This window comes from Arvicanthis niloticus, chromosome 6, assembly GCF_011762505.2.
Source record: "Arvicanthis niloticus isolate mArvNil1 chromosome 6, mArvNil1.pat.X, whole genome shotgun sequence".
Lineage (NCBI taxonomy): Eukaryota > Metazoa > Chordata > Mammalia > Rodentia > Muridae > Arvicanthis > Arvicanthis niloticus.
This window is the reverse complement of record NC_047663.1, coordinates 26080016-26102373: the sequence shown is the minus strand read 5'-3', so window position 1 is coordinate 26102373 and position 22358 is coordinate 26080016. Positions and strand designations below refer to the sequence as shown.

The window sequence follows — 22358 nt, the reverse complement described above, 5'->3', positions numbered from 1 at the left end:
GGACCCAAGCCGCCCTCCTCCCTTCCTTTTTCTCCCCGCCCCCATTCCGTTCTTCTTAATTTTTGTATATATTTTTAATTGTCACCAGAAATCTCAGCGTCCAACGCCTTATTGGGTTGGATTCCTGCCTTAGGGACGCCTTGAACACATCTAGTTACTACAACTGGGGCACTAAGAGAAAACCGGGAGGCCAGGCTCGCCTCGTCCCTCCTCTTGGGAGAACAGCAGCAGCTCGGATGAATTAACCCGAATTAATAAATATTCGGCCAGCACCCAACCACCAAGTTGCGAACATTCAATCCCCGCGTCTGTCTCTCGCTCTGTAACCGTCTGGGGGAAATGGGTGGGGGATGACAACACGGATCGCTCAGCGGTTATTTATTTTCTTTTCCACTCAATTCCTTCCTCCCCAAATGTCGCCTGCAAGCTGCCTCCAGCCCGCGGGGGTCGACAGCGGCCCTTAAGCCCCCAGCCCCAACCCTCAGAGCTCGGCCTTTCCATTCATTATTGATCATATTTTATAAATCCAACGCCACACAATTTTTTCCACATTACTGGGAGCCTCCGGGAGGCCGTCATATCATTGGCCGAGGGGATATCACGTGGGCCGGGGTCACGTGGTCCGAAGAGGAAAAAGGGGGTCCTTTTGGTGTAAATCTGGACTCTAATTCTGTAATATATCAAGGAATCTCGTAAAACCGACACTAAAACGTCCCTGACTACAAATCATCCGGCCAAATTATGAGTTCATTGTATTATGCGAATGCTTTATTTTCTAAATATCCAGCCGCAAGTTCGGTTTTCGCTCCAGGAGCCTTCCCCGAACAAACTTCTTGCGCCTTTGCCTCCAACCCCCAGCGCCCCGGCTATGGAGCAGGTCCGGGAGCCCCCTTCTCCGCCTCGGTGCAGGGTCTGTACTCCGGCGGGGGGGGCATGGCGGGCCAGAGCGCGGCCGGCGTCTATGCAGCCGGCTATGGGCTCGAACCGAGTTCCTTCAACATGCACTGCGCGCCCTTTGAGCAGAACCTCTCCGGGGTGTGTCCGGGCGACCCCGCCAAGGCGGCTGGCGCCAAGGAGCAGAGGGACTCGGACTTGGCGGCCGAGAGTAACTTCCGGATCTACCCCTGGATGCGAAGCTCAGGTAACGCCGCGCTCTGAGCGGTCCCGAGCCGCAACGTCCGGGCCACAGTCCCCCAGAAGGGCTCCCTTCCTGCCAGGGCACCCTTCTCTGTGTCCAGGTTACTCCCGGCTGCAGATCGGCCATTGCCACGCTGTTTAAGTCTGGGCTGGGACCACTCGCGCCGCCCCCACTCCCAGTTTTGCTCGGTGCTCTCAGGCCCTGGCGGATCTCTTTTTGCCGACACTACAGAGCTCAAAGCCCCCAGCCCGCCCCCAACCCTTCCTCCGGGCCTTTTAGCTTTAAATATTTATCAGCAGCGCCGGCACTGGCTGGAGACGAGGCCGTTTGTCTTGCCTAGAAAGGCTGGGGTTTGCAGAGAATAGCCATTAGGGTCTCTCTCTCCTCTCTTCCCCCCTTCCCTGCCTGAGAGCTTAGTTCTGGGTGTGTCCCCCTAGCCCTAGCTTGGGTAAGATATGGAGGAGGGGGCCCTGGCGCTAAGCAATTCTCCCCTCCCCCTTCCTTTCTAGCCAACCCCGCTCCCCCATTATTCCCATCAGGACAATTAGAGGTGGGCTCTAGAGGCCTGGCGGGAGGAGGAGGAGGGATACAGAAGAGATGAGGACCCAGCCAGGGACGCAGAGCCAGAGAGTGGTGAAGGAGTTAGTCTGAGACCCAGAGCGATGAGTCAGTCTACTGACCCCTCCTGCCCCTGATGGACTTAGTAGGATGGGCTAGAAAGCCGGCAAGGGCCCCATGAGAGCATAGCTTTTTCAGGCGTCTTTCCTAGGGCTCCGTGGGCCCCTGAAGAACAGCCAAGTTTGGTGGTATCACTCCAGAAAGATGACTCTTCTCTTTGGGGAAGGCTAGAACTCAGTGGAACCAAATCAAGATTTAGGGAGAGCAAGCCACCCAGCAGCTGCTTTAGGAACCATAAGATACCAAGGCTTTCTTCCCTCAGGTCTTCTTCAAATGTCTTTTACATTTCCCCAATGCAGATGGGCTTGGGAGCCAACTCCAAGGCTCAGAAGACCCAAGCCGGTCAGAGGCTTTCAGACTCGTGGGGTTGGGGGCCACGAGGAAACCAGTTCTGGACTATTGTTCTTCACGGTTTCTATTGCCTACTCTATAATTGATACTGTAAAGTTGGCTCCTCAAAGCTCTCCTCCCTTTTCCCCCCTCGTAAATGTTTCAGCTTGGCTTATAGTTGACTATAGTTGACAATTAAGGTAATTAGCCCCTCCTCTCCTGTCTTCTTCCCAAGAGGACTGATACCAGCATCTCCCCAGTATCCTTGGGGGTTCTGAGCCTATGCTGGAAGTTCTCAGATACCCTTCAGCCCCACCATAGGAATCTTCACCTTCCTCTCTCTTGTAGGCCATGGTCATTCTTTTCTTCCTTGCAGACCTGGAGGCCCAAAGATTGCTACAGACAATTAGGTTTTCTGTGCAGGAAGGCAGGCAGGTACCCAGGCCTTTCTTGATATTTACTGGGAAGGAATCATCAGAAGGCAAGTGCTGTCAGACCACTAATTCTAAGGTCCAAGGAAATACAGTTCTTGCCCCTTCCCCATTCCACAACAGGTTTGGGTGGGGACTGGGCCTATGGGCCTTTTTATTTCTTTTCTTTTCTTCTCAGACCAGGCCTGGAGCCCCACTCTAGGGACACTAATATGGTTTCTAGAGCCTTGTACCTCAAAGGTCACCAGAGGGGGAAAGGGTAGACTTGGAGCCCCTGAACTCAGAGAGTGACTGAGAATTAATTTGACCTCCTTCTATGCTAGCCCATTTAGAATAGAGCCTCAAGGAGCCGGCAGCTGAGAACTACCTGGCTTTCAGAAGCTCCTGGCTGAGAAAAACCACCCTTCATGGATAACAGGACTCTCTGGTGTGGTGAGGTTGGCCTGTGAACCCAGCACTTGGCACTTGGGGAAGCTGAATCAGGAGGATTGCTATTAGTTTGAAACCAGACAGAGGCTTCTGTGGACACACACACACACACACACACACACACACACACACACACACACACGAAGAAAAGGGAAAAAAAGCAAATGTTTGCCTTGAGAAGCTTGGACATTTTGCACATGGCAGCGAAAAGGGTTAATTTTGTTCCAGCAAAGTGGTCTTTTTCTGCCCTCAAACATCAAACTACCTAGGAAAGAGGTCTGTATTGTCTTGCTGTTTTTTCACACTGTCTCTCTCTCTCTCTCTCTCTCTCTCTCTCTCTCTCTCTCTCTCTCTCTCTCTCTCTCTCTCTCTCTCTCTCTCTCTCTCTCTCTCTCTCCTAAATACTGTGAGTAGGGACTGACCGAAAGCGGGGCCGCCAGACCTACACGCGCTACCAGACCCTGGAGCTGGAGAAAGAATTTCACTACAATCGCTACCTGACTCGGCGGCGGCGCATCGAGATCGCGCACGCGCTCTGCCTCACCGAAAGACAGATCAAGATCTGGTTTCAGAACCGGCGCATGAAGTGGAAAAAGGAGAACAAAACCTCAGGCCCAGGAACCACTGGCCAGGACAAGGCGGAAGCAGAGGAGGAGGAGGAGGAAGAGTGAGGCACAGAGAAAGTGAAGAGGAGGAAAGAGAATAGAGAAAGAACCCAATTGTGGGAACTGAACAGGAAACTCAAAATAAGGGGGCAAACTATTTAAATGAAGAGGTCTAAAAATAATAAGGAAAGAGAAGTGTGACATTTGGGTTTCTTAACACTGTAAAAAAAAAATACTACCTATGGGAAAGTGTGTGGTTTGTTTTTGTACAGTATAGGAAGGGCATTATCTACCTGCTTTGTGGCTTTTTGGAATGTGCCTCCCCTTTTCTATGTTGCTAGTAAGGTCTTTGTAAAATCTTGCTGTTTTGTAAGCCCTCTTTGAAGCTGTCTTTGTGAACCATGGTTCCAGATGAACAGATTAGCGTGTGGTTCCTTACCTACCCCTTACTTCCCAGTAGCAGTACTAGAAGGGCCTTATGGCGCCCCGAGGATCCACTAGCTTCTGCGTCTGGTGCATTTGTCTGCTGATTCTAGCTCCTATCCGAGAGCCTTTTTCTGTATATCTGAAGGATGAAAAATAAAACAGGATTAAATATCAAAGGATGCTGTATTTTCTGTCTCCCTCTGGCTGGGAGGGGTAAGGGTTGGTAGTGGGTGGGTGTCCCAGAGCCCCTCTGCTGGCCTTTTCTGTCTGTGCTGGGTTTCCTTTTATTTTCCAGATGCCCCTGCTATGGAGACCGCCAACCAATGAATCCCAGCATCACACACACACACACACACACACACACACACACACACACACACACTTCCTTTATACTTCCACCAAAACACACAATTCCCATATTTACAAGCTGACAGCACACAAAAGCATACACTGTTACAGTCCCAAATAAACACAGACATTCATATGGTCTCAGATATACATACAGGCTTTCGCACAATCCCCGGACTCCATGCCCAGAATACATATATCTACATTCACACACACACACACTCAGAAGTAAACACATGTTCACAGTCACTCACAGATACATTAATACACACCAGTGTACATTCACACACTGGTTTCTAAACAGAGAGTCACAGTTGCCCCTAAGTAAATGCATCCATGAGACTATACCATCAGTCACAGGCCCAAAACACAACCCTCCACCCCCCCGGCCCCAATTTAAAAGCTTCCAGTTTCACCAACACCTTCTTCTATCCAGGCCTTTAACTGCAGCTATGAAATCTGAGCCCAGTGTCCAGCCACAAGTACAGTGATGAAATCCAAAATGGTAGGCCTCCAAAAACAAATGGAAGGAAAGCGAAGAGTGAACACCCCATTCATCCCACCTCTGGGGCACTTTGGCCAGGACAACAAGTAGAGGCCTCCTAGCCTGTCCAGGACAACCTCCTCGCCAGGATGCTCACTGTTTCACCATTCCGTCGGCAAACATTTTCCATCGGAGTGATCCCTTGATTTTATTTCAATTTATTTTTTACTTTATGTATTAAAATCTATTTCATGCTAAATTGACATGGGCGATCCATATGAAATTTTAAAGTGGGAGGAAAACCAGTCCCAGTGAGCGACAGCGAGTTTACCGGCTGCGGTGGGTGGGTCAGCGAGCTAGGCAGCGCCGGCCGCCAGGGCTTCCTCTGCGCTACCCGCCTGCTCTTGAGTACGGCCAACCTCGAACCTTCTGAGAGGCACACACACGGGAGGAGGAGGGAGAGAAGAGAAAAAAGAATTTTAAGAAAGGGGGATTATTTCGTTTTCTGCACTGGGTTACCAGAAACTCAACCTAAAATTTAGTTTTTGTTTTTTAAAAGAAAGCCTAGGAAAAAAAAAGAGTTATTGTTAAAATAAAATCAAGGATTTTTGTAAATCCTTTATTGCTGAACAAAAGCCTAAATGATAATGTCTTTACACCTAGACTTGGGGCGCTGGTTTCTATTAGTTATTCGTTTACAAACCCTCGACTGTTTAAAAAATATATCTTAAACAGAAAGGGCTTGAAAAAGGTGGCTGGTTTCCGGAAAAAATCTGCTTAATTTGAATTTGTAAGAGACAGCCCTTAAAACTCGCAGCTTCAATTGGTAAGAAAAGGCCCTTAAAACCTGCGGCTTCCTCAGAGCTGACCGCAGCAACCCCCGGCGAGCAAGCACTAGGATTTCTCCTGGGGGAACCTGGTTCCGAAAGCAGGCGTTTAGGCGGGAGTGGTCTGGCTTCTCCCTCCCCCAGTTTCTGAGGTACTGAGGTGAAGAATCTGCTTGTTAGACTATCAAGCTTGGCCCCCATCCAGGACACCTTCTCTCCCGAGGCAAAAACTAGACCCTGTGGACTGACACCCCCACACACACCTGCACTGCTGCAAACCTCACAGGTGGGGGAACCCCATAGTCTCTAAGGCTAAGAATGTGGGAGTATTCAGAGGAGGAGATGGGGTACAAGAGCTTTCTTTTTGTCACGACGCAGATAGCAGCTCCTAAAACCGGCTGCTGCTCTGGTCTCACCTCCCTGTTACCTCAGAACCGTCCCTTGTGGAAGACTGGGGGTGGGGTGGGGATTTTTACTATAAAAGACAGGCAGAGCTCTTGAGGAAAATGTGGAGGTTCCAGAGAAAAACCCCTGGTTCTAGCTGAACCATTATGGCTTCTCCACCCTGAATTCTTGTACCCCAAATCTCAGCTTGCCTCAGATTGGGGTTTCCCTAAAAAGGGAAAGGGAAGAAAAGAAGATGGCGACGGAGAAAAGGGTTGCTGGTGGAGCAGCCATGAAGAAATGCAATAAATTCCTTGTTGTTTTATGAAAATTTACAACTTTGTGATAGAAGTTTATGAGTGGTTGAATCCAGCGATTGGCCGGCGCCGGTCATGTGGCCGGGCGATCGTGAACATGAACTTTTTATCATTTCCCTGGTGGTTATAATGCTGCATTCTTTGGACACCACACCTAGGTCGGAGCACTGCCGTCCTTCAGGGCTCCAGCCTCTTGATATTTTTATACTTCAATATCAGTTCGATAGAGCAAGAGAAAGAGAGAGAGAGAGAGAGAGAGAGAGAGAGAGAGAGAGAGAGAGAGAGAGAGAGGAAAGGAGAGGGGGGAGAGAAAAGAAGGCTAAGTGAGAGAGGGAAGGAGGGGTGGGAATTACACAAAAGAGAGAACCAAAAATAATTTTGATTCCTAAGTTAATTTACTTGCTGATCTGGGATTTTTAGTCAGCATGAAGGCGCAATGGACAATCTGCCCGGGACTGCGGCCTGATATCATTTTTCAAAGCCAGAACTTACTCCATTTTCTATGCAAATGTCAGAAAAGCGAAACAACCTCTCTCTCAAGTCTGAGAAGGGGGAAACGACGGCTCTCAGGTTGGGACAATATTATCTGGAAGCTGAAGAAGAACCGGAACGCTCCTTTTTCCCTCCCTCCCCATCCTTTTGAATCCGGAGGAGAGCAAAAAAATCCGCAAGTTCTGCAAAGGTAAGGAAGATTCTACAATTCTTATCTTTTGCATCCTTTTTTTGTAGGGGGTGGGGCTTAGGTTTTTCTCTCTCCTTCCCTCCCCCATCCCAAGACCGGGTTGAACCCCACCTCTAGGCGCTGCTGGGAGAGGCTTCCCAGGAAATTCTGTAGTAGAGACAGGGGTGGCTGCTTCCTGGAGGGGGAGCGGCTGCAGGGAGGATGGGGAGGAGAAACGGAAAGGGGCCTATGAGCCAGTTTTATGTTGCCTTTTTAGCTGGGAGAGATCTCCAGCGAGGTGTGTGCAAAAGCGAGGGTGGGGGTGTGTGTGGGCAACAGCCACGCTGGCCAGTCGCTCTGGCCCTTGTGGGTTTGTGCTCACCTCCCTCCATCTCTCCCTTGTCCTGGCCTCCCCGATTGCCCCCGTGCGGTTTTCTTGCCCAGTGTGGGTAACGGCGATTTCCCGGCTGCATTGGCACGAGGGGCGGTGGCGCTGAGGGACGTCCTGGTCTCTGTGGGGCCTGGAATCTCCGCAGAGGCCAGTCGAGGGTGAAGAGGCGTCTAGAGTGATATAAAAAGAACAATTCACAGAGAAATGTTCGCTATCTTCTTTCGGAGACATTTCTGAAATTAAAGGGTTGTGGGTGAAGGAACCCAAAACGAGGGAGACTCCCCAGGAAGCTAGCCGAAGAACGCCCGGCTCTTTGGCCACGGTGTCTTGCCACTCCCGCCAGCCTGAGGGAGCCTGCAGGGAGAGAGTTTTGTGGTTTGAATGCGGTAGGTTAAAGTCTGTTGGTCTCTGTGTGATTTGATCTTGTTATGTGTTTTATTGGTAGAAGATGTGTAGATTTTGGTGGAGGAATTTGTATATCCGATATGGGCACATTTCAAACTTTCCTGGATTTAAATAAGACTGGGAAGAGACTTTTAGCATGTTGTTTCAGGCTTGTACACAAAAAATCCATTTGGGGTGGGGTGGGGGGAGGTGGGGTACAAAACAGAAAGGAAACCTGACTAAAGAATGCAATGGTGTGATCTGGGAAGGCCTCCTGGAAGCTGAGTTCAGAGCTAAGTCCTGTCTTTCAACCGCCCAATTTTTGTTCCCTGGCTTCCTGGGGATGGGGGAGGGGGAAGATCTCCTGGGTGTGAGACAGATTCCTAAAGTGCCTGGTACGCTTCAGACAGGCTGGTGGGAGCTAAGAAATGGGACGAAAGGTCCCCAGAGAAGCTATCAGTGACAGAGAGATAAGTGACTCTGGGCATGAAGGACAGGAGACATTGTGATTTCTTTTGGTTTGCATGAATAAGGATTGTCTTCCTGTTTCTTAAGAGTCTGTGCAGGTGGTTCAGGCCTCTGCTTGCCTGGGATTTTAGGGTCCTGGGAGAGTGCCTGGGTACATTGGCCTCCTGAGCTTTTAGGAAAGGGAAACGTAGCCACTTGTAGCACAAGACTGGGGCTCCCTGGGGGCCCAAATAAAAAGCTCTAGACACAGGCCTGAATCGGACTCACTGAGACACCTTGGTTTCTTAGCAAGCGAAATTAATCGCCAACATCTAGGACGCTCGGACCCTATTTGCGGCGGGAAAATACCCCCAAACCCACTCAAACTAAAGGTCTTTTCCCCCCTTGTAGTCTTGGTGGGTTATAAATCGTCCCTCAGACAGTTTGCTCTGACCCAAATTATGCAGTTTGCTGCCATCTACCGTCCGTTCGGGGACAGGCGGCTTTGGTACAGCAAGTCGCTCGACACTCCCCGAGCCCTGCCGGTTTGCTCTGAGCCCCTGCCGCGAGGTTCGGTGGGATTCCGGCCCACGCTCATGCCCTTTACTGAATCTTAGTCTCCGAGTGTAGAATAGAAAGCGGAATGAGTTTCTTGTCACATTATCCTCAACCTTTTCACATCTCCTGCAGACCCCCACTCACCCCAGTCACAAACCTAAAGGCTGGTAGAGGAAGAGGGAGTCGAAAGGAGTAACACTGTATGTAATCCACGGGCATGGGGTACTGAGCCAAAGGGTTGAGGGTTCAGACTCACGACCCTCATCACCACCTAAGACACGAGACACGATTGGGGGCCGCTGGAGAGATGTGAGGCCAAATCTGTTCAAGGTTTATTTAGTTTTCTTCTCAGCCTAGGGAGGGAGGGGGTCCCGTCAAGGGAGGCGCCGACCAGGCAGTTCCACTCGGTTGTCAAAAGACAAACCCAGTCTGTATTCTTCCAGTTGGTTTGTGGGTTTTGCCAATTCCTAAGCTGGCGAGTCTGTGGTGAAGGAGTTGAACTGAATTTTCTGGAAACTGTTGGTGTCTGCAAGTGAATATTGGTCCCCTCCCCCATTCTCGACCGTTTCAAGCGAAATCTACGCAAAAAAAAAAAAAAAAAAAAAAAAAAAATGCTTTGGTGGAAAATCGGGGAAGTGAGGAGAAATCATTAAAAAAACCAAAACCACTGTGATTTCCTTTCCTGTGAAACCCCTCACACCCGGTTAACGGAACCGCTTTCCCAGAAGGGGGTGGAGAGGGCGGGGTGTGCGCCTCCACTGCGGCGTTTGGAGTCTTGGCCCCTGTCTCACCGGTTACTGATTAGCTCGGGCTTTCAAGCTGCGGGAGGAAGCTCTGGCTGCCCCTTTCAAGGTGCAGTGGCCCCCGTTCTTGGGCGAGGGGGTGCTCCAGGAAATTGCCTGTGGTGCCAGGCTGGCCAAGGTGTTACTAAGATCTGGCTGGGAGCTGAGGGTCTAGGGGCTGTGTAGTGCTAGGGGCACACACCATTGCTGCTGCTAGGCGCCTTAGACGCCTCTAGAGTCTCTGGAGCAAATCTTTAAGCTTTTTTTCCCCCTCCCTGTGTCAAGAGTGACTTTCTGGCGGCTAGATGGCCAGGCCCGGCTTAGTGAGTCGCTCTGCAGGAGGCCCCGAGGGATCTGGCAGGAAGGTCTGGGGCCCTCCTAATTTTTTTTTTCTTTTGGCAACCAGAAGAAAACATAGGGAGGAGGAAGTCAGGTTAACACAGGGCTTGAACCCCTTTGGAGCTCTTAGGGTAAGGGTGAAGCAGAAGAGAAGAGAGAAGGATCGCCTACTCCTCCTGGAAGATCAGAGAGGATGCCGATCATTTGCATAATGGAAATGAGGTCTTTGTACCTCCCGATTTGGACTAGTCGATTTTAGGGCAGAGTGTTCAAGTAAAGAGACGTGTTTTTGGTTTTTTTTGTTTTTTTTTTTTTTTTTGTTTTTCAATCTGTGGAGGCCATCACATTGCACTACTGGGAAACATTTCAGACAATCAGAATCCAGGGGGAGGACTGGATTTGAGAAATTTTTCATTTCCCCCACCCCAGGTAAAGTTGAGGGTGGAATAGAAGGTACCCACTACCCAAGGACCTGGGGGAAGGGTATCTCAGAGAAAATAGGAAGCTTAGATATTGTCTCACCACCTCCTCATACAGGCAAATGCCATTCCTGAGATTACCTTCCGGAGATGTTCTCTCCTGAGCTGAAAATGACTTAAGCAACATTTCTCTGGGAGTTGGAATGTGCACGCTTACCCACGGGACTGCAGATTCAAAGCACAGAAAATCACAATTATAAATCCTGCCTGTGGGGTATCAGGACAAGCCCACTGATGTGTACTCAAGACTGGGTATATATTTACATCCCTCCTTCTGTGAGTGAGGGGGCGGCAACCCTAATGGAGAACTGGCTGGTGCCTGCTGTGTGTGTCTACATATTTCCCAGTGGAGACAGACGAACTGAGGTGGATAGAACCACAGACAGATCCGTAGAGCTCTGGCTCCAGAAACCAGGCGGTCTCTGGCCCAGCTCTGCCTGCCTGCTCTTTTTTTCCCAAACAAACGGATCAGATGAATAAACGCTCATAAATACCTCTGGGCTTAGATAAGAGCGATGAGGCGCTATTTCCTTTCATGCCCGACTCCAGGCGCCCTGGCCCTGGCCGTTGTGGCTCCATCTTCAGACAAGCAACCTGCAGAGGTGAGGTTAATTCAGAGGCTGCTGCTGTAAAGGATAAAGCAATTATTTTCCTGCCTCTATCACAGGAGAAAGCCTCCTCTTACTTGGACCATACTTTACATGGACAACTATATCCCAACTATACCATATTTCCTGTGATGAGGACATTGTGACCAGGGAGAAAGGCTGAGGCCCAAGGCCCAGCCTCGGTGGCAAGAAGGGGGGAGGGTCCTTCCGTGCCTTGTTGCCTTGATGAGATAGCTCCTATTCCTCTCAGCATGGGCCCAGCATTTCTAGACTGGAGAGCATTGCTGCTTTCTTCACCATTAGGAGGTTTGAGCTTCTTTAAAATAAAAATTCCCCCCCCCCCCCATTGGATTAAGGCTAAGAGAGACACCCAGGGATGGTCATTTTGCCACAAAAGGACAGTCTAGCAGTTGCTATGAGTTCAAAGAACTTCAGAGGCCACGTTGCAGCCAAATAAATTCTCTCTCTTGATCACCCATCCTCAGCTCTTTCCTATTATCCGTGGGCAGAGCTGGCCCACAAAAAAAGGAGCCCAAAGTACAAGGAAGAGGTGGGTCAGCCTGGCCTGACCTCAGGTACCATCTTACATCCAATCCTCCCTGTCTTCAGGTTGGATACACTGTTTGCCCTGGGTGTGCATTTTAGGATGTGTCCTTATTTTCTTTGGATGAGAGAGGAATAGAACATGGGTACACTCTTCAGCTCCCAAGTTCTTACAGCAGCTAAGAAGGTGATACAGGAGACATGGGAGGTGGTCTGTAGAGTGGCTGAGAGACAGGAGGGTTATGGGTGCCTGGTCTCTAGAGTGGGCATGCCAGATTGATGGTTGGAAGGTGTTTACTAAATCCCTAGGAGGACCTAGCAGCCTTCCCTCCTTATAAAACCAAATCCAAACCAAGTCTTGAGATGGGATTTCAAAGGGAATTACCAATTTATTGAGAGAGCAGGAAAAAGAGAAGGCTCTCTGTCTTCAGTATGAGGGTGCCTCAACATTTCTAAGGCAATTTCCCACAGTATCTAGATTTACAGGAACATCCTTGGTTCTAAAAATCTGTAGCCAGGGATTCTTCTTACATCATTTGGCATGAGAGGTAAGCATGGATGAGAGAGACCAAGCGAGGGTTGCAGGAAGAATAGAGAAACAAACAAGTAAAGCTACCTAGGCTGGGGTTTCCCCTTCCTCTTTCCTTCTTCATCACCAAGCTTAAGGACTACCAGTTTCTTTCTCCAGGGCCCCAGTCTCAGTCAAGACTGCAGCCAGGACGTCTTGGGCATAAGGACAGCTCGCCAAAAGCAAATAGCCTAGAGGAGCAGTGAGAGGGAGAAACTAGGCTCACATACCCCTGGCATTTCCTTCTTCTGGGTCTTTTAGGCAGAGGGATCTGGCTTGCCCTCCTCTAAGCTCGAGGAGAATTGGGTTGGCGTCGTGCTACGACAAACCGATAAACCTAAGCCTAAAAGGGGGAGACAGACCTGATAAATATTAAAAGATTTTCCAAACCTGCGAAAGAGGGTTTTTCTTCTTTCCTTGTTTCTAAAATGAAGCAAATAAGCGGACAAGTCTGTTCTCGTCCACCAACACCACCCTCAGCCCCCTTTACCGGCACAAAACCCTAGAAACAGACCTTCCTCCTTCATTCTCTCTCAACGAGATTCGAGGGTATTTACCCAGCCCTCCCTTGAGGGAACGAGCCCATGCAACGCAGGGGTTAACTTTTCTGAAAACACAATTAACTTTTCCCTATTCCTGCGTGGGGTGGGGGGAGGGTGTCTTTATTTCATCACTGGGGAATGGGATGATCTTCATCTAAGTGATTCCTCCTCCCTCAAAAGCACAGTCGTCTCTTTCGCAGATCCTACGTAGGTGGATCTGGGCGCCTTGTGGAGAGAGAGAGAGAGAGAGAGAGAGAGAGAGAGAGAGAGAGAGAGAGAGAGAGAGAGAGAGAGAGAGGGGGGGGAAAAGGTTGATAGGTTTGTGCGCGGGTCCCTCGTGCAGGCTGCGCTCCTCCTGGGTGCTATTTGACAATTCCTGCCTCTGCCATTGGTCAGTGTTGGATCAGATGGTTGTATTTCCTTCTGGCCCACACTGGCACCTCGCCATCCCCCCTCAGCTAAAACCCAATCTCGGCTATACTACTAATAGGCGCGGCGCTCGGACTATAAAACACAACAAATCATAAACCCGGCGGAGCAGCAGCGACCGCGCGCGCCTCCCCTCCCGATGAGTTCCTATTTCGTGAACTCCACCTTCCCCGTCACTCTGGCCAGCGGGCAGGAGTCCTTCCTGGGCCAGCTGCCGCTCTACTCGTCTGGCTATGCGGACCCGCTGCGGCACTACCCCGCGCCTTACGGGCCGGGACCGGGCCAGGACAAGGGCTTTGCGGCGTCCTCCTATTACCCACCAGCCGGCGGCGGCTACGGCCGGGCGGCGCCCTGTGACTATGGGCCAGCGCCTGCCTTCTACCGGGAGAAGGACGCGGCCTGCGCCCTCTCCGGCGCCGACGAGCCGCCCCCGTTCCACCCTGAGCCGCGCAAGTCCGACTGCGCACAGGACAAGAGCGTGTTCGGAGAGACCGAGGAGCAGAAGTGCTCCACGCCCGTCTACCCGTGGATGCAGCGCATGAATTCGTGCAACAGTGAGTGAGACTTCCCGCTGTCCCGCGTGGGGAGGGGGGCAAGCAGAAAGGCAGAACTAGCGAGTGTCAGCATCCCCCTACCCCAGTTCTCCCACGGGGAACTAAGTGGGCATCTCAGCAGATAGGGCAAGAGTGGGCCCCCGGCCCCCAGATCTTGCCCGAAGAAGTTGCAAAGTTTTCAAAGTCCCAGCTGCACAGTAAGGCAGGGGGAGTAAGTGAGAGTAAAGCTAGGATTGTTGATCAGGAATAGGACAGGGGACTCAGTCTCTGGTCTTGCTTTCCTCTATGTTCTCCAGTCTCTTGTCCGGATCTCTGTGTGTGTGTGTGTGTGGGGGTCCGTACCCAAAGACCACTCCATTAAAAACAAGAGTGCGTCATGAAAGGGGAGGGGTAGCATGACGCCTGCAAGGGCGAGTTTACTGGGTCCTGGATTGTGTTTCCCTGGGGCTGGGGGAGGGGAACTGGAGAAGGGGGACCAGGGAGCTGTGAGACACTACCACAGGGGTGGTATGGTCTGAGGAAGGAGGAATAAGAGGGGACAGGCGGAGGGAGTGAGAAGAACAAACTGGCGCCTGAGTCTCAGGTTGGATTATTTGTCGGCTTCAAGTCCCAATTGATGTCCATTAGCAGGACATGAAAGTGAGGAGCTGTTAATGCGGACTATAAATCGATCCACGTCATTATGGATTAAGGGCCAGAATCTATCATCGAGTAGGCTAGGGAGAGCTGGATGGATGGAGAGGAAGGGAAAGAAAAGATACAGCTCTTAGGAGAAACACCTGGCCAGCCCCTCCCCCAAGCTCAGGTGGGAGTCCAACTGCCCCTCCCCTCCCCCACCGAAAGTCTAGACAGAAAGAAAGCACAGGCCTCGGAGTCCAGGAGGGAATCTGGAGGGGGCGCTGGAGGAGTGGGAAGCCGGGACCAGGGAATGGGAGGAGGATAGACAACTCCCGACCTCTAGCTTTAGGTTTGAGGGCCGAATGGGGGAGGGGCTATGGGCTTGGTGTGGTGACCCCAGGCCTCAGTTTCTCCTCTCTGCGTAACAGGTTCCTCTTTTGGACCCAGCGGTAGGCGAGGCCGCCAGACCTACACACGCTACCAGACCCTGGAGCTGGAGAAGGAATTTCACTATAATCGCTACCTGACCCGCCGGCGGCGCATAGAGATCGCGCACGCCCTGTGCCTGACCGAGCGGCAGATCAAGATCTGGTTTCAGAACCGGCGCATGAAGTGGAAAAAGGAGAGCAAACTGCTCAGTGCGTCTCAGCTCAGTGCGGAGGAGGAGGAAGAAAAGCCAGCCGAGTGAAGGTGCTGCAAAGGGAGGGGGGACGCGAAGGGAGAGGTCTGTGGGGGAACCTAGGGCACCCGAAAGCCCCAGAAGGCTCTGCGGTCGGGGGAGTCTGGGGACTTGCTGTCCAGTGCAAGACGGGCGAGGCCCAGCGCTCTCCTGGATGCCCCCTTCTGCAGAGTTCTTCCTGGGCGCTTGGAGGATGCCCTCCCAGCACCCCAGCGCCTCCTCCCTCCCCGAAGAACCCACCTTAGCCTCATCAGGCTCTCTGGTGAGAACTGAGAATCGGACTCACTTGATGTCTCCTGGAAGCAGAGCAGAATGCTCATGTCCTTGTCGAGTCTCATTTCGTCCATGTCCCCCGTGCACGGTTCAATGGTAGATTCGCTGTCCCCTCAGCAGGGACCTGAAAGACTCCCTGATCCCAGACTTGTCTCTCCTACCCCCCCCCCCAAAGCCACTGGAAGGAGCACATACTACCTAGAAGTAAGAAGAGGAGCCTCAGAAGAAAACAAAGTTCTATTTTATTAATTTTCTATGTGTTGTGTTTGTAGTCTTGTCTTAGCTCTGGACGTGAAATACTTCGGTAATAATATTAATATTATTAATAATGATTATGATGATAATAATAATAAAAATGTGAAAACTCGCAGCTCAATCACATCCAATCCTTCCCTGTCATTTCCCCCCTCCATAGTCCCCAGCCACCCTGCCACCCCTGAGCCTGAACAGCAAAGGCAAGAACCATGATCCGCCCCCGGGCCTTCCCAGCCTCCAGCCTCAACCAGGAAATTACAGTTGAGATAAAAGCAAGGAACCAAAAGCAGAGGCCAGCGATCGGTCCTCTCAGGCCCCAGCGTTGGTTGGGCCTCACTGATGCTAACTAAATTCACAATTGCCTCTCCATTCAGACGAGGTGGAGAAAGCCTTTCCCTCTTTCTCTCTAAGCTTGCCTCGGTTGTGAGAGACTCTTGGAGGGATGCCACTCGAGGCCCCCTTGCCCAGAGCTCGGGAGAGACAGAGCTGGGCGGGTCTAGGCGCTCTGCAGCGTTTTTTTTTTTTTTTTTTTTTTTTCTGTCCTCTTCCAGTCAAGGCCCCTGGCCTTTGGCCCGCCCACATGGCTGTCTCTGCCGGCCTTGGCCCTCGGATCCCCGGCCTATTGCTCCGGAGACTGAAAAATGAGGCCACTGGGTATCTCTCCACAGCTCGGCTCCAGGCTCCAGGTTGCCCCTTCTCATATTAAGTAGGAGCTCGGTGGCCAGGAAGAGGATGAGAAGCCGGCAGCAGAAGGCTGCAAGGGCCCGACTTTATCTTGCTCCTTGGAGACCTGAGGGCTGGGGGCCAGGTGATGGGGCCTTTAGTCTCACCTTCTCAACCCAAAATGGCTCATTTTCTCTATGCTGCCACCCACACCCAAGCCGCAAGCTTCGGGCACCGGTTTCTTTTCTTCCTCCTCTCTCTATCCCCCCCTTTTTTTTATTTTTAAAGAAAATAGCCGTCTGGCAGAACGGGCCCAGCTGCGGAGATCTCTGGCCGCCCAGCGAGCTCAGCAAGGGGCCGCCGGTCTTCGGAACCCCTTCCCAGGGAAGGCAGTAAGGCCGATGAGCAAATTCTCCAATTATTAGCCACCAGCAACACAAGGCTTCGGATCTGGCCTGCGAATAAGATAGCTGGCATCTGGCGAGCTTGTTTAAGGGGATCTGTTTAAATCCCAAACTCCCGCATAAGAGTTACCACTCAAAGCTTAACCTTACAGGCGGTTGCCGCTCTAGTCTTTGCCCTGGCCGTGGTGTTTCTCTTCAAGGGTCCCTGCCACCTCAGTTCCTAGGCCTAGGCTAAGGATGAGAGGTCAGAAGGAAAAACCCAAACTTCCAGGGGCCCAGGAGAAAGAAGAGCTTCCCTGCCTTTTCCAGCCTCCCTCCTGCCCAATCTTGCGGCTCTCTCGCGTTGTGGACCCGTCGCCAAAGCCTAGTCAGGAAGCAGGCCTGGCTGAGCTAACAAAATTCTTATCATTGTTTTTCACACACAACTTCTAACCCTTTCCCCCATTTTCTTACCCAAGTTGGGCACTGGCAAAGCTTAAGGAGGGAAGATCAGACAACTACATCTTTGATCATTATCCAGAGTTAAAATAATAACGGTGACGATAATGTCAGAGAGACCATAAACAGAGGGGACAGCCGCACCCTAACAAAGTAGGCAAAAGACTCAAATCCATCTTCTTAAAGGTTCAACCCTGTGGGTGAGCTTCGGGCCGGGTTTCTTTCTTGCTTGGCGGTTGCACAGAGCCAGCAAAGAGGTTGCCGACGCCGCAATGGCGGCCTGCGGCCCGCGCTCCCGTCAATCGCCGGGAGGTGGCGCGCTCTGCTCAGAGGCCAACGTCAACCTTCTCCCTGTTTTTCCCCCTTCTCACTTTCTCCCCCCCTCTCGGAGGCTCGCATTGAATCGGCCCTAACGATTCTCCGATCGTCATTATTTGTAACCATAGAGCATGAATTACCTCTTGAGGTCATCAGCGAGAATTTACGACTGGTCAACAAAAGCACGTGATTCCCTAACGCCCCCCCATCCCCCTTCTAACCCCCCCCATATTTGGCCGCATACATAGCAAAACGAAGTACAGTGCATCGCTATAATTCATTAATACATCATAAATCGTGAAGCACAGGGTTATAACGACCACGATCCACAAATCAAGCCCTCCAAAATCACCCAAATGAGCTCGTACTTTGTAAACTCCTTCTCGGGGCGTTATCCAAATGGCCCGGACTATCAGTTGCTAAATTATGGCAGTGGCAGCTCTCTGAGCGGCTCTTACAGGGATCCCGCTGCCATGCACACCGGCTCTTACGGCTACAATTACAATGGGATGGATCTCAGCGTCAACCGCTCCTCGGCCTCCTCCAGCCACTTTGGGGCGGTGGGCGAGAGCTCTCGCGCCTTCCCCGCGTCCGCCCAGGAGCCCCGCTTCAGGCAGGCAACGTCCAGCTGCTCCCTGTCCTCGCCCGAGTCCCTGCCCTGCACTAACGGCGACAGCCACGGCGCCAAGCCCTCTGCTTCGTCCCCTTCCGACCAGGCGACCCCAGCCAGCTCCAGCGCCAATTTCACCGAAATAGACGAGGCCAGCGCGTCCTCTGAGCCCGAGGAAGCGGCGAGCCAGCTAAGCAGCCCGAGCCTGGCTCGTGCACAGCCAGAGACCATGGCCACCTCTACAGCCGCGCCCGAGGGGCAGACTCCACAGATATTCCCTTGGATGAGGAAGCTTCACATCAGCCACGGTAATTCTCCATCTCTTTTTTTGTCTCGGCATTCCTGCCCTGTGTTGGGGGTGGGGGCGAGCAAAGCTTGGTTTTGCCTCAAATAGAGATTTCTTTTTTTCCCACCAAGAGGGAAAAGTGTTCGAAAGGGTCCCCACAGCTCCATAGATAGAGTCAACCAGGGTCGTTTTCTGAGGATACGCATTAAAAAAAAAAAAAAATCTGTTGCCATGTTCAGCTTAGGTTTTATTTACCCAGCCAGTCATAGGCTTTAGGATGAGAGATGGGATTTGTGTATTGTGGGGAAGGGTCCTGATTATTCCCAAGATTTTGAGACTGCTGCTAGCAAAGAGGGGATGGGCTGTAAACGGAGCATTCTAGGGCAAAAGTGCAGCGGCTCTCTTCCCTCCCGGGCCGAGCTGCCGCCTGAACCCAGCCTAGGGTGAGGCACTGGGAAGGAGGCAGAGACAAAGCCGGGAGCATTTGCTACCATCAGAAGTGGGGGCTGCTGAAGAAGGGGTGGGATGAAGAAATAGAGGCTGGATATGGGCATCTGGAGTGAGGAGGATTGGAGCTGCGGTGAGCTGGGTGCTGGGGACGCCTGGGTCCTGCTCCCCGCCCCCTCCCACTCAGTGCCCCCCTCCTTTAACCGGAATAACGTTGCCTCCGGGCTCTCCTCTAACTGCTCTAGATATGACTGGGCCAGATGGAAAAAGGGCTCGGACCGCGTATACTCGCTACCAGACCCTGGAGCTGGAGAAGGAATTCCACTTCAATCGCTACCTGACCCGGCGGCGACGTATTGAGATCGCCCACGCGCTTTGCCTGTCCGAGCGTCAGATCAAAATCTGGTTCCAGAACCGTCGCATGAAGTGGAAGAAAGACAACAAACTGAAAAGTATGAGCCTGGCGACAGCCGGCAGCGCCTTCCAACCTTGAGCCCATCCGGAGGAGCCCTGGGCGGCCCAAGAGCCCGCACCACCCCCAACCCGACCCTTCCAATCTTCCCTGCACTGTCGCTGCCCGCTGGGGACCAGTTCCCATGAGCCTGTCACACCCCAGCCCTGTGTTACAATTTTTCGTTTGGTCTTAGGTCTTCCCTTGGCTCCCTCTCTCCTGGACTGGTTATCTTGTTATTATTGTTAATAATAATAATAATTATTATTATTTTTCCCTCCGTGCTCCCCACTTCTCTTGGCTCGCCCCAAGTTGCCAGTGTTTCTGAATGTCCTCGTGTCTGTGGTTGCCCTCCTTTCCCCAGGAAAAAGAAAAGAAAAAGAAATTCGCATGTTTAATGTGACTTCCCCTCCCCGTCTGTGTTCTAACTTATTTATAAAAGGATGATGGCTGTATTTTGAGTTTCTGCTGGAAACTTCCATAAGGGGCAGCAGTTGAGGTTGGGTAGTGCTGGGCCCAGCTGAGCTGGCCTGGGAAATGGAGTCCATGACGATTGTGTCTCTTTTCTCCCACCTCATCCTTCTTCAGCCCCACCCCTGCCCCCTCCCTAGGCTCAGGTAGCTTGATCCTTGGGGTGGGAAGGGAGCTGGGGAAGGATCGAAGTGTGGATATTGAGAAGAGGAGAGAAAGAGAGCAAGAGTTAAGCTCCTGCTGCTTGGTAGGCCCCACAAGGCCTAGTCTGGAAATGTATGGAATCAGAAATAATCCTCAATGTAAAATGTCTTGTGATTTTTTTTCTCTGTGAATCCGTGGGTCTGGCTAGAAGGCCCAAAGCTTGTAAATATGGGGGTAGTCTGGGTCAGGCCAATCACTCCCTCTCTTACCCATTTGTAGTGAGCGAGTGGGTACTGTGCCCCGTGTGAAATCTGTCTTTGCCAGGCCTGTCTCAGTGATTAGCTTTTGGTATGTCTGTAGCTTTCCTTGAAGTTGAATAAATGTTTCCCCACTCCACTGCCCTCCACTTGTCTTTTCTCAGAGGGTCTGTCTCTTTCACCATCCTGCACAACCTGGTTTAAGACCATCTTCAATAAATCTAGGGTATAAGGAAGCCCCCCAGAAATCCCTCAAAGCCACCAAACTTCCTGGCTTGGCTACTGATGCTTGGGCCAGGAGAGAGGCCTTCGGCCTAGGGGACTGAGAGGTCCAGGAACTTCATGTGGGCTTTAGCTGGACTCCGTCCTGATTCTCCACCAGCTGGGTTGGAAAGCCTCTGGAAAATGCTCCAGGAAGAATAATTTGGGCCTAAGTCCTGAGCAACAAGGCCTCTGGTCTCTTGAGTCTCAGAAAGGCCTGTCCAGATGCCCTGTCTCCTGTTCCAAACCCCAGTTCAGCTCTGCCACCAACTAAGGGGTAAAAAAAAAAAAAAAAAAAAATCAGCTCAGTTTCAAAGGTTTCTTGTCACACTTGGCCTTCCCTATACTTTTCAAGGGGTCTTTCTCTCCAGGGGTCCCGGCTGACCTTCCCCTCTTGGGTTAGGGTTCCTTCTGAAAGACCCCGGGCTCCCCTTCCAGCCTGGTCCAGGACCAGGGCCCAGTTTTTCTCCATCCAGTTGAGCCTCCACCCTGAGCATAAGAGTCAAGTCTGGACACTTACCGGTCAATCCCTTCCAGCTGGGCCCAACTTCTTACAGGACCTGGGGGGGGGGAGGGGAAGCCGGTGAAGAGATGGTGAGGGTCTTGGAGGCTGTTTTGGGCCCTCCTTCCCTCTCACCCCATGACTTTGTCCCCCTTTGCCGAAAGCAAACTACCCCAAAAGTCGCTATGACATTTAGATGTCAAATGGATAGGGGTTTTATCTCGAAGTTAGATCGTAAAAATCGCCGAGAAGTCAGACAGATACCCCTCACTGGCTCGAGAAAGTCACGTGAGGTCCATAAAGTTAGTTTTATGGTTTTGGGGAGTTGACACCGCGCGGTATATTTCACATTCCCCAGAATGTTAAGTGACACTTTAACTGCTCACTGTGGTGGGGAAGGGGGCAGAGGTAGGTGAGCGCTCTTCTAGCTTAGAGCAGCCGGGAAAAGCCCAGGAAGGCAGCGGCTACAGCCCAGGCCCAGTACTCTCCACAGTAAGTCGCTTTCAGCTTTCGATTTCTCTTCTTGCAGTTTTGGGGTTTGGGATGGGAGAAGAGAATTTTGTTTCTAGCAGGGCTGTAGAATGATACAGGGGAAATTTAACAGTTTTTTTTTTTTTTTTAAATTAAATACCTTGTTCTGAGAAGTGGGGTGCCTGAAGTAAGGGCTTAGTACTGTAAGGCTTCGGTGTCGGCAAGTGTCTGTTGTTTATTTGCAGGAACAACGGACTCTGTGGAGAAAGGGGGGGGGTCTTGTGGGATCCATATTCCTTCAATGTCTTTGGAAATTAGGGGACAAGAAGGAGGGGTGTGGACTGCTGGGATAAAGGTTGGGGGGGGTGTTTCACTATAGGCTACATTCAGGGAGATCTCCCCTAACCCCAAGGAAAGAAACTTTATGAGATTTGCTTGTCTGGGGTGTGTTGGAAGCACCCGACAGGCGACAGGCGACAGGCCGGTTTACCTGGATTTGTTTAGAGAAAGGACTAGGGAAGGCAGCTGCTGTGGGCTACCTTACCCTGAAGTGTTCCGGGTTTTTAATGTCTGTTCTCCATAAAAAGCAGCCCCTGCACTCTCTGTGGTCTCCCCAGGGTTGTCTAGAATGGGGGAGCTCAGTGCTTTTTGCACCCAACTTCAGCCTGTTGGTCTCAAATTGATTTCTTTTGGTGGTCTCTAAGAAAGAGCTTGAGTCAAAACGAGGAGCACATTAGAGGGAGGTGGTTCATAACCTTCAGTTCCAAACCTAATTTCCAACCAGGGGTATGAAAGAAGAGAGCTTCTCTCCAAGTCTGGAAGATATAGGTGTGTCCAACTAGCCTGCCACAAATACAGCCTGCCCAGACACATAGATCTCCAAAGAGACCAAGGTGTTATTCTTTCTCTTTCCTCTCCTTCCCCTCTCTGGACTCTGAACACTCTCTGTGTTGTGTAGCACAGTAAACCAGAGGAATTTCCAAATTTGCCCCCCCCCCACCATGGAAACCTTGTTTTCTAAGGAAAAGTCAAACTTCTAAAAGCTAGAATCCTCTTACGGATCAAATGGATGTGTCTCCTCCATGCCTTTAATTAAGATCTCTGGGGCCAATGACTCTGGTGATCCTG

The 22358-nt window shown here is 51.4% G+C and overlaps 4 protein-coding genes across 9 annotated transcripts; 3 read left to right on the top strand and 1 right to left on the bottom strand.

The window, feature by feature from the left end:
- The first annotated feature begins 637 nt into the window (after positions 1 to 637).
- Hoxb7 (homeobox B7) lies at positions 638 to 3677 on the top strand. The gene is made up of 2 exons (XM_034506160.2): positions 638 to 1141; positions 3421 to 3677. The coding sequence occupies exons 1-2, from the start codon at positions 742 to 744 to the stop codon at positions 3675 to 3677; spliced, it is 657 nt and encodes a 218-aa protein (XP_034362051.1). The 5' UTR covers positions 638 to 741.
- Positions 3604 to 21428, bottom strand: LOC117710448 (uncharacterized). Of its 6 annotated transcripts, none has more exons than XR_013111071.1 (6): positions 21391 to 21428; positions 20778 to 20817; positions 10933 to 11032; positions 10520 to 10603; positions 7441 to 9416; positions 3604 to 5298 (listed from the first exon to the last, which is right to left on the bottom strand). XR_013111071.1 is itself a non-coding variant. In XM_076935903.1 (6 exons), the coding sequence occupies exons 2-6, from the start codon at positions 11015 to 11017 to the stop codon at positions 5114 to 5116; spliced, it is 612 nt and encodes a 203-aa protein (XP_076792018.1). In that variant the 5' UTR covers positions 11018 to 11032; positions 20778 to 20816; the 3' UTR covers positions 3604 to 5113. The 6 variants fall into 6 exon arrangements, 2 of the variants coding, with proteins under 2 accessions (XP_076792018.1, XP_076792019.1); XM_076935903.1 differs by lacking the exon at positions 21391 to 21428 and adding an exon at positions 7191 to 7269 and having other exon boundaries at positions 7441 to 7619; positions 20778 to 20816; XR_013111072.1 differs by lacking the exon at positions 21391 to 21428 and having other exon boundaries at positions 3604 to 5295; positions 20778 to 21028.
- Hoxb6 (homeobox B6) lies at positions 6938 to 17452 on the top strand. The gene is made up of 3 exons (XM_034505233.3): positions 6938 to 7079; positions 13190 to 13682; positions 14729 to 17452. Exons 2-3 carry the CDS (start codon positions 13268 to 13270, stop codon positions 14986 to 14988), a joined length of 675 nt encoding a protein of 224 aa, XP_034361124.1. The 5' UTR covers positions 6938 to 7079; positions 13190 to 13267; the 3' UTR covers positions 14989 to 17452.
- On the top strand, positions 6999 to 20135 carry Hoxb5 (homeobox B5). The gene is made up of 3 exons (XM_034505231.2): positions 6999 to 7079; positions 17459 to 18248; positions 18919 to 20135. Exons 2-3 carry the CDS (start codon positions 17687 to 17689, stop codon positions 19164 to 19166), a joined length of 810 nt encoding a protein of 269 aa, XP_034361122.1. The 5' UTR covers positions 6999 to 7079; positions 17459 to 17686; the 3' UTR covers positions 19167 to 20135.
- Positions 21429 to 22358: the final 930 nt, after the last annotated feature.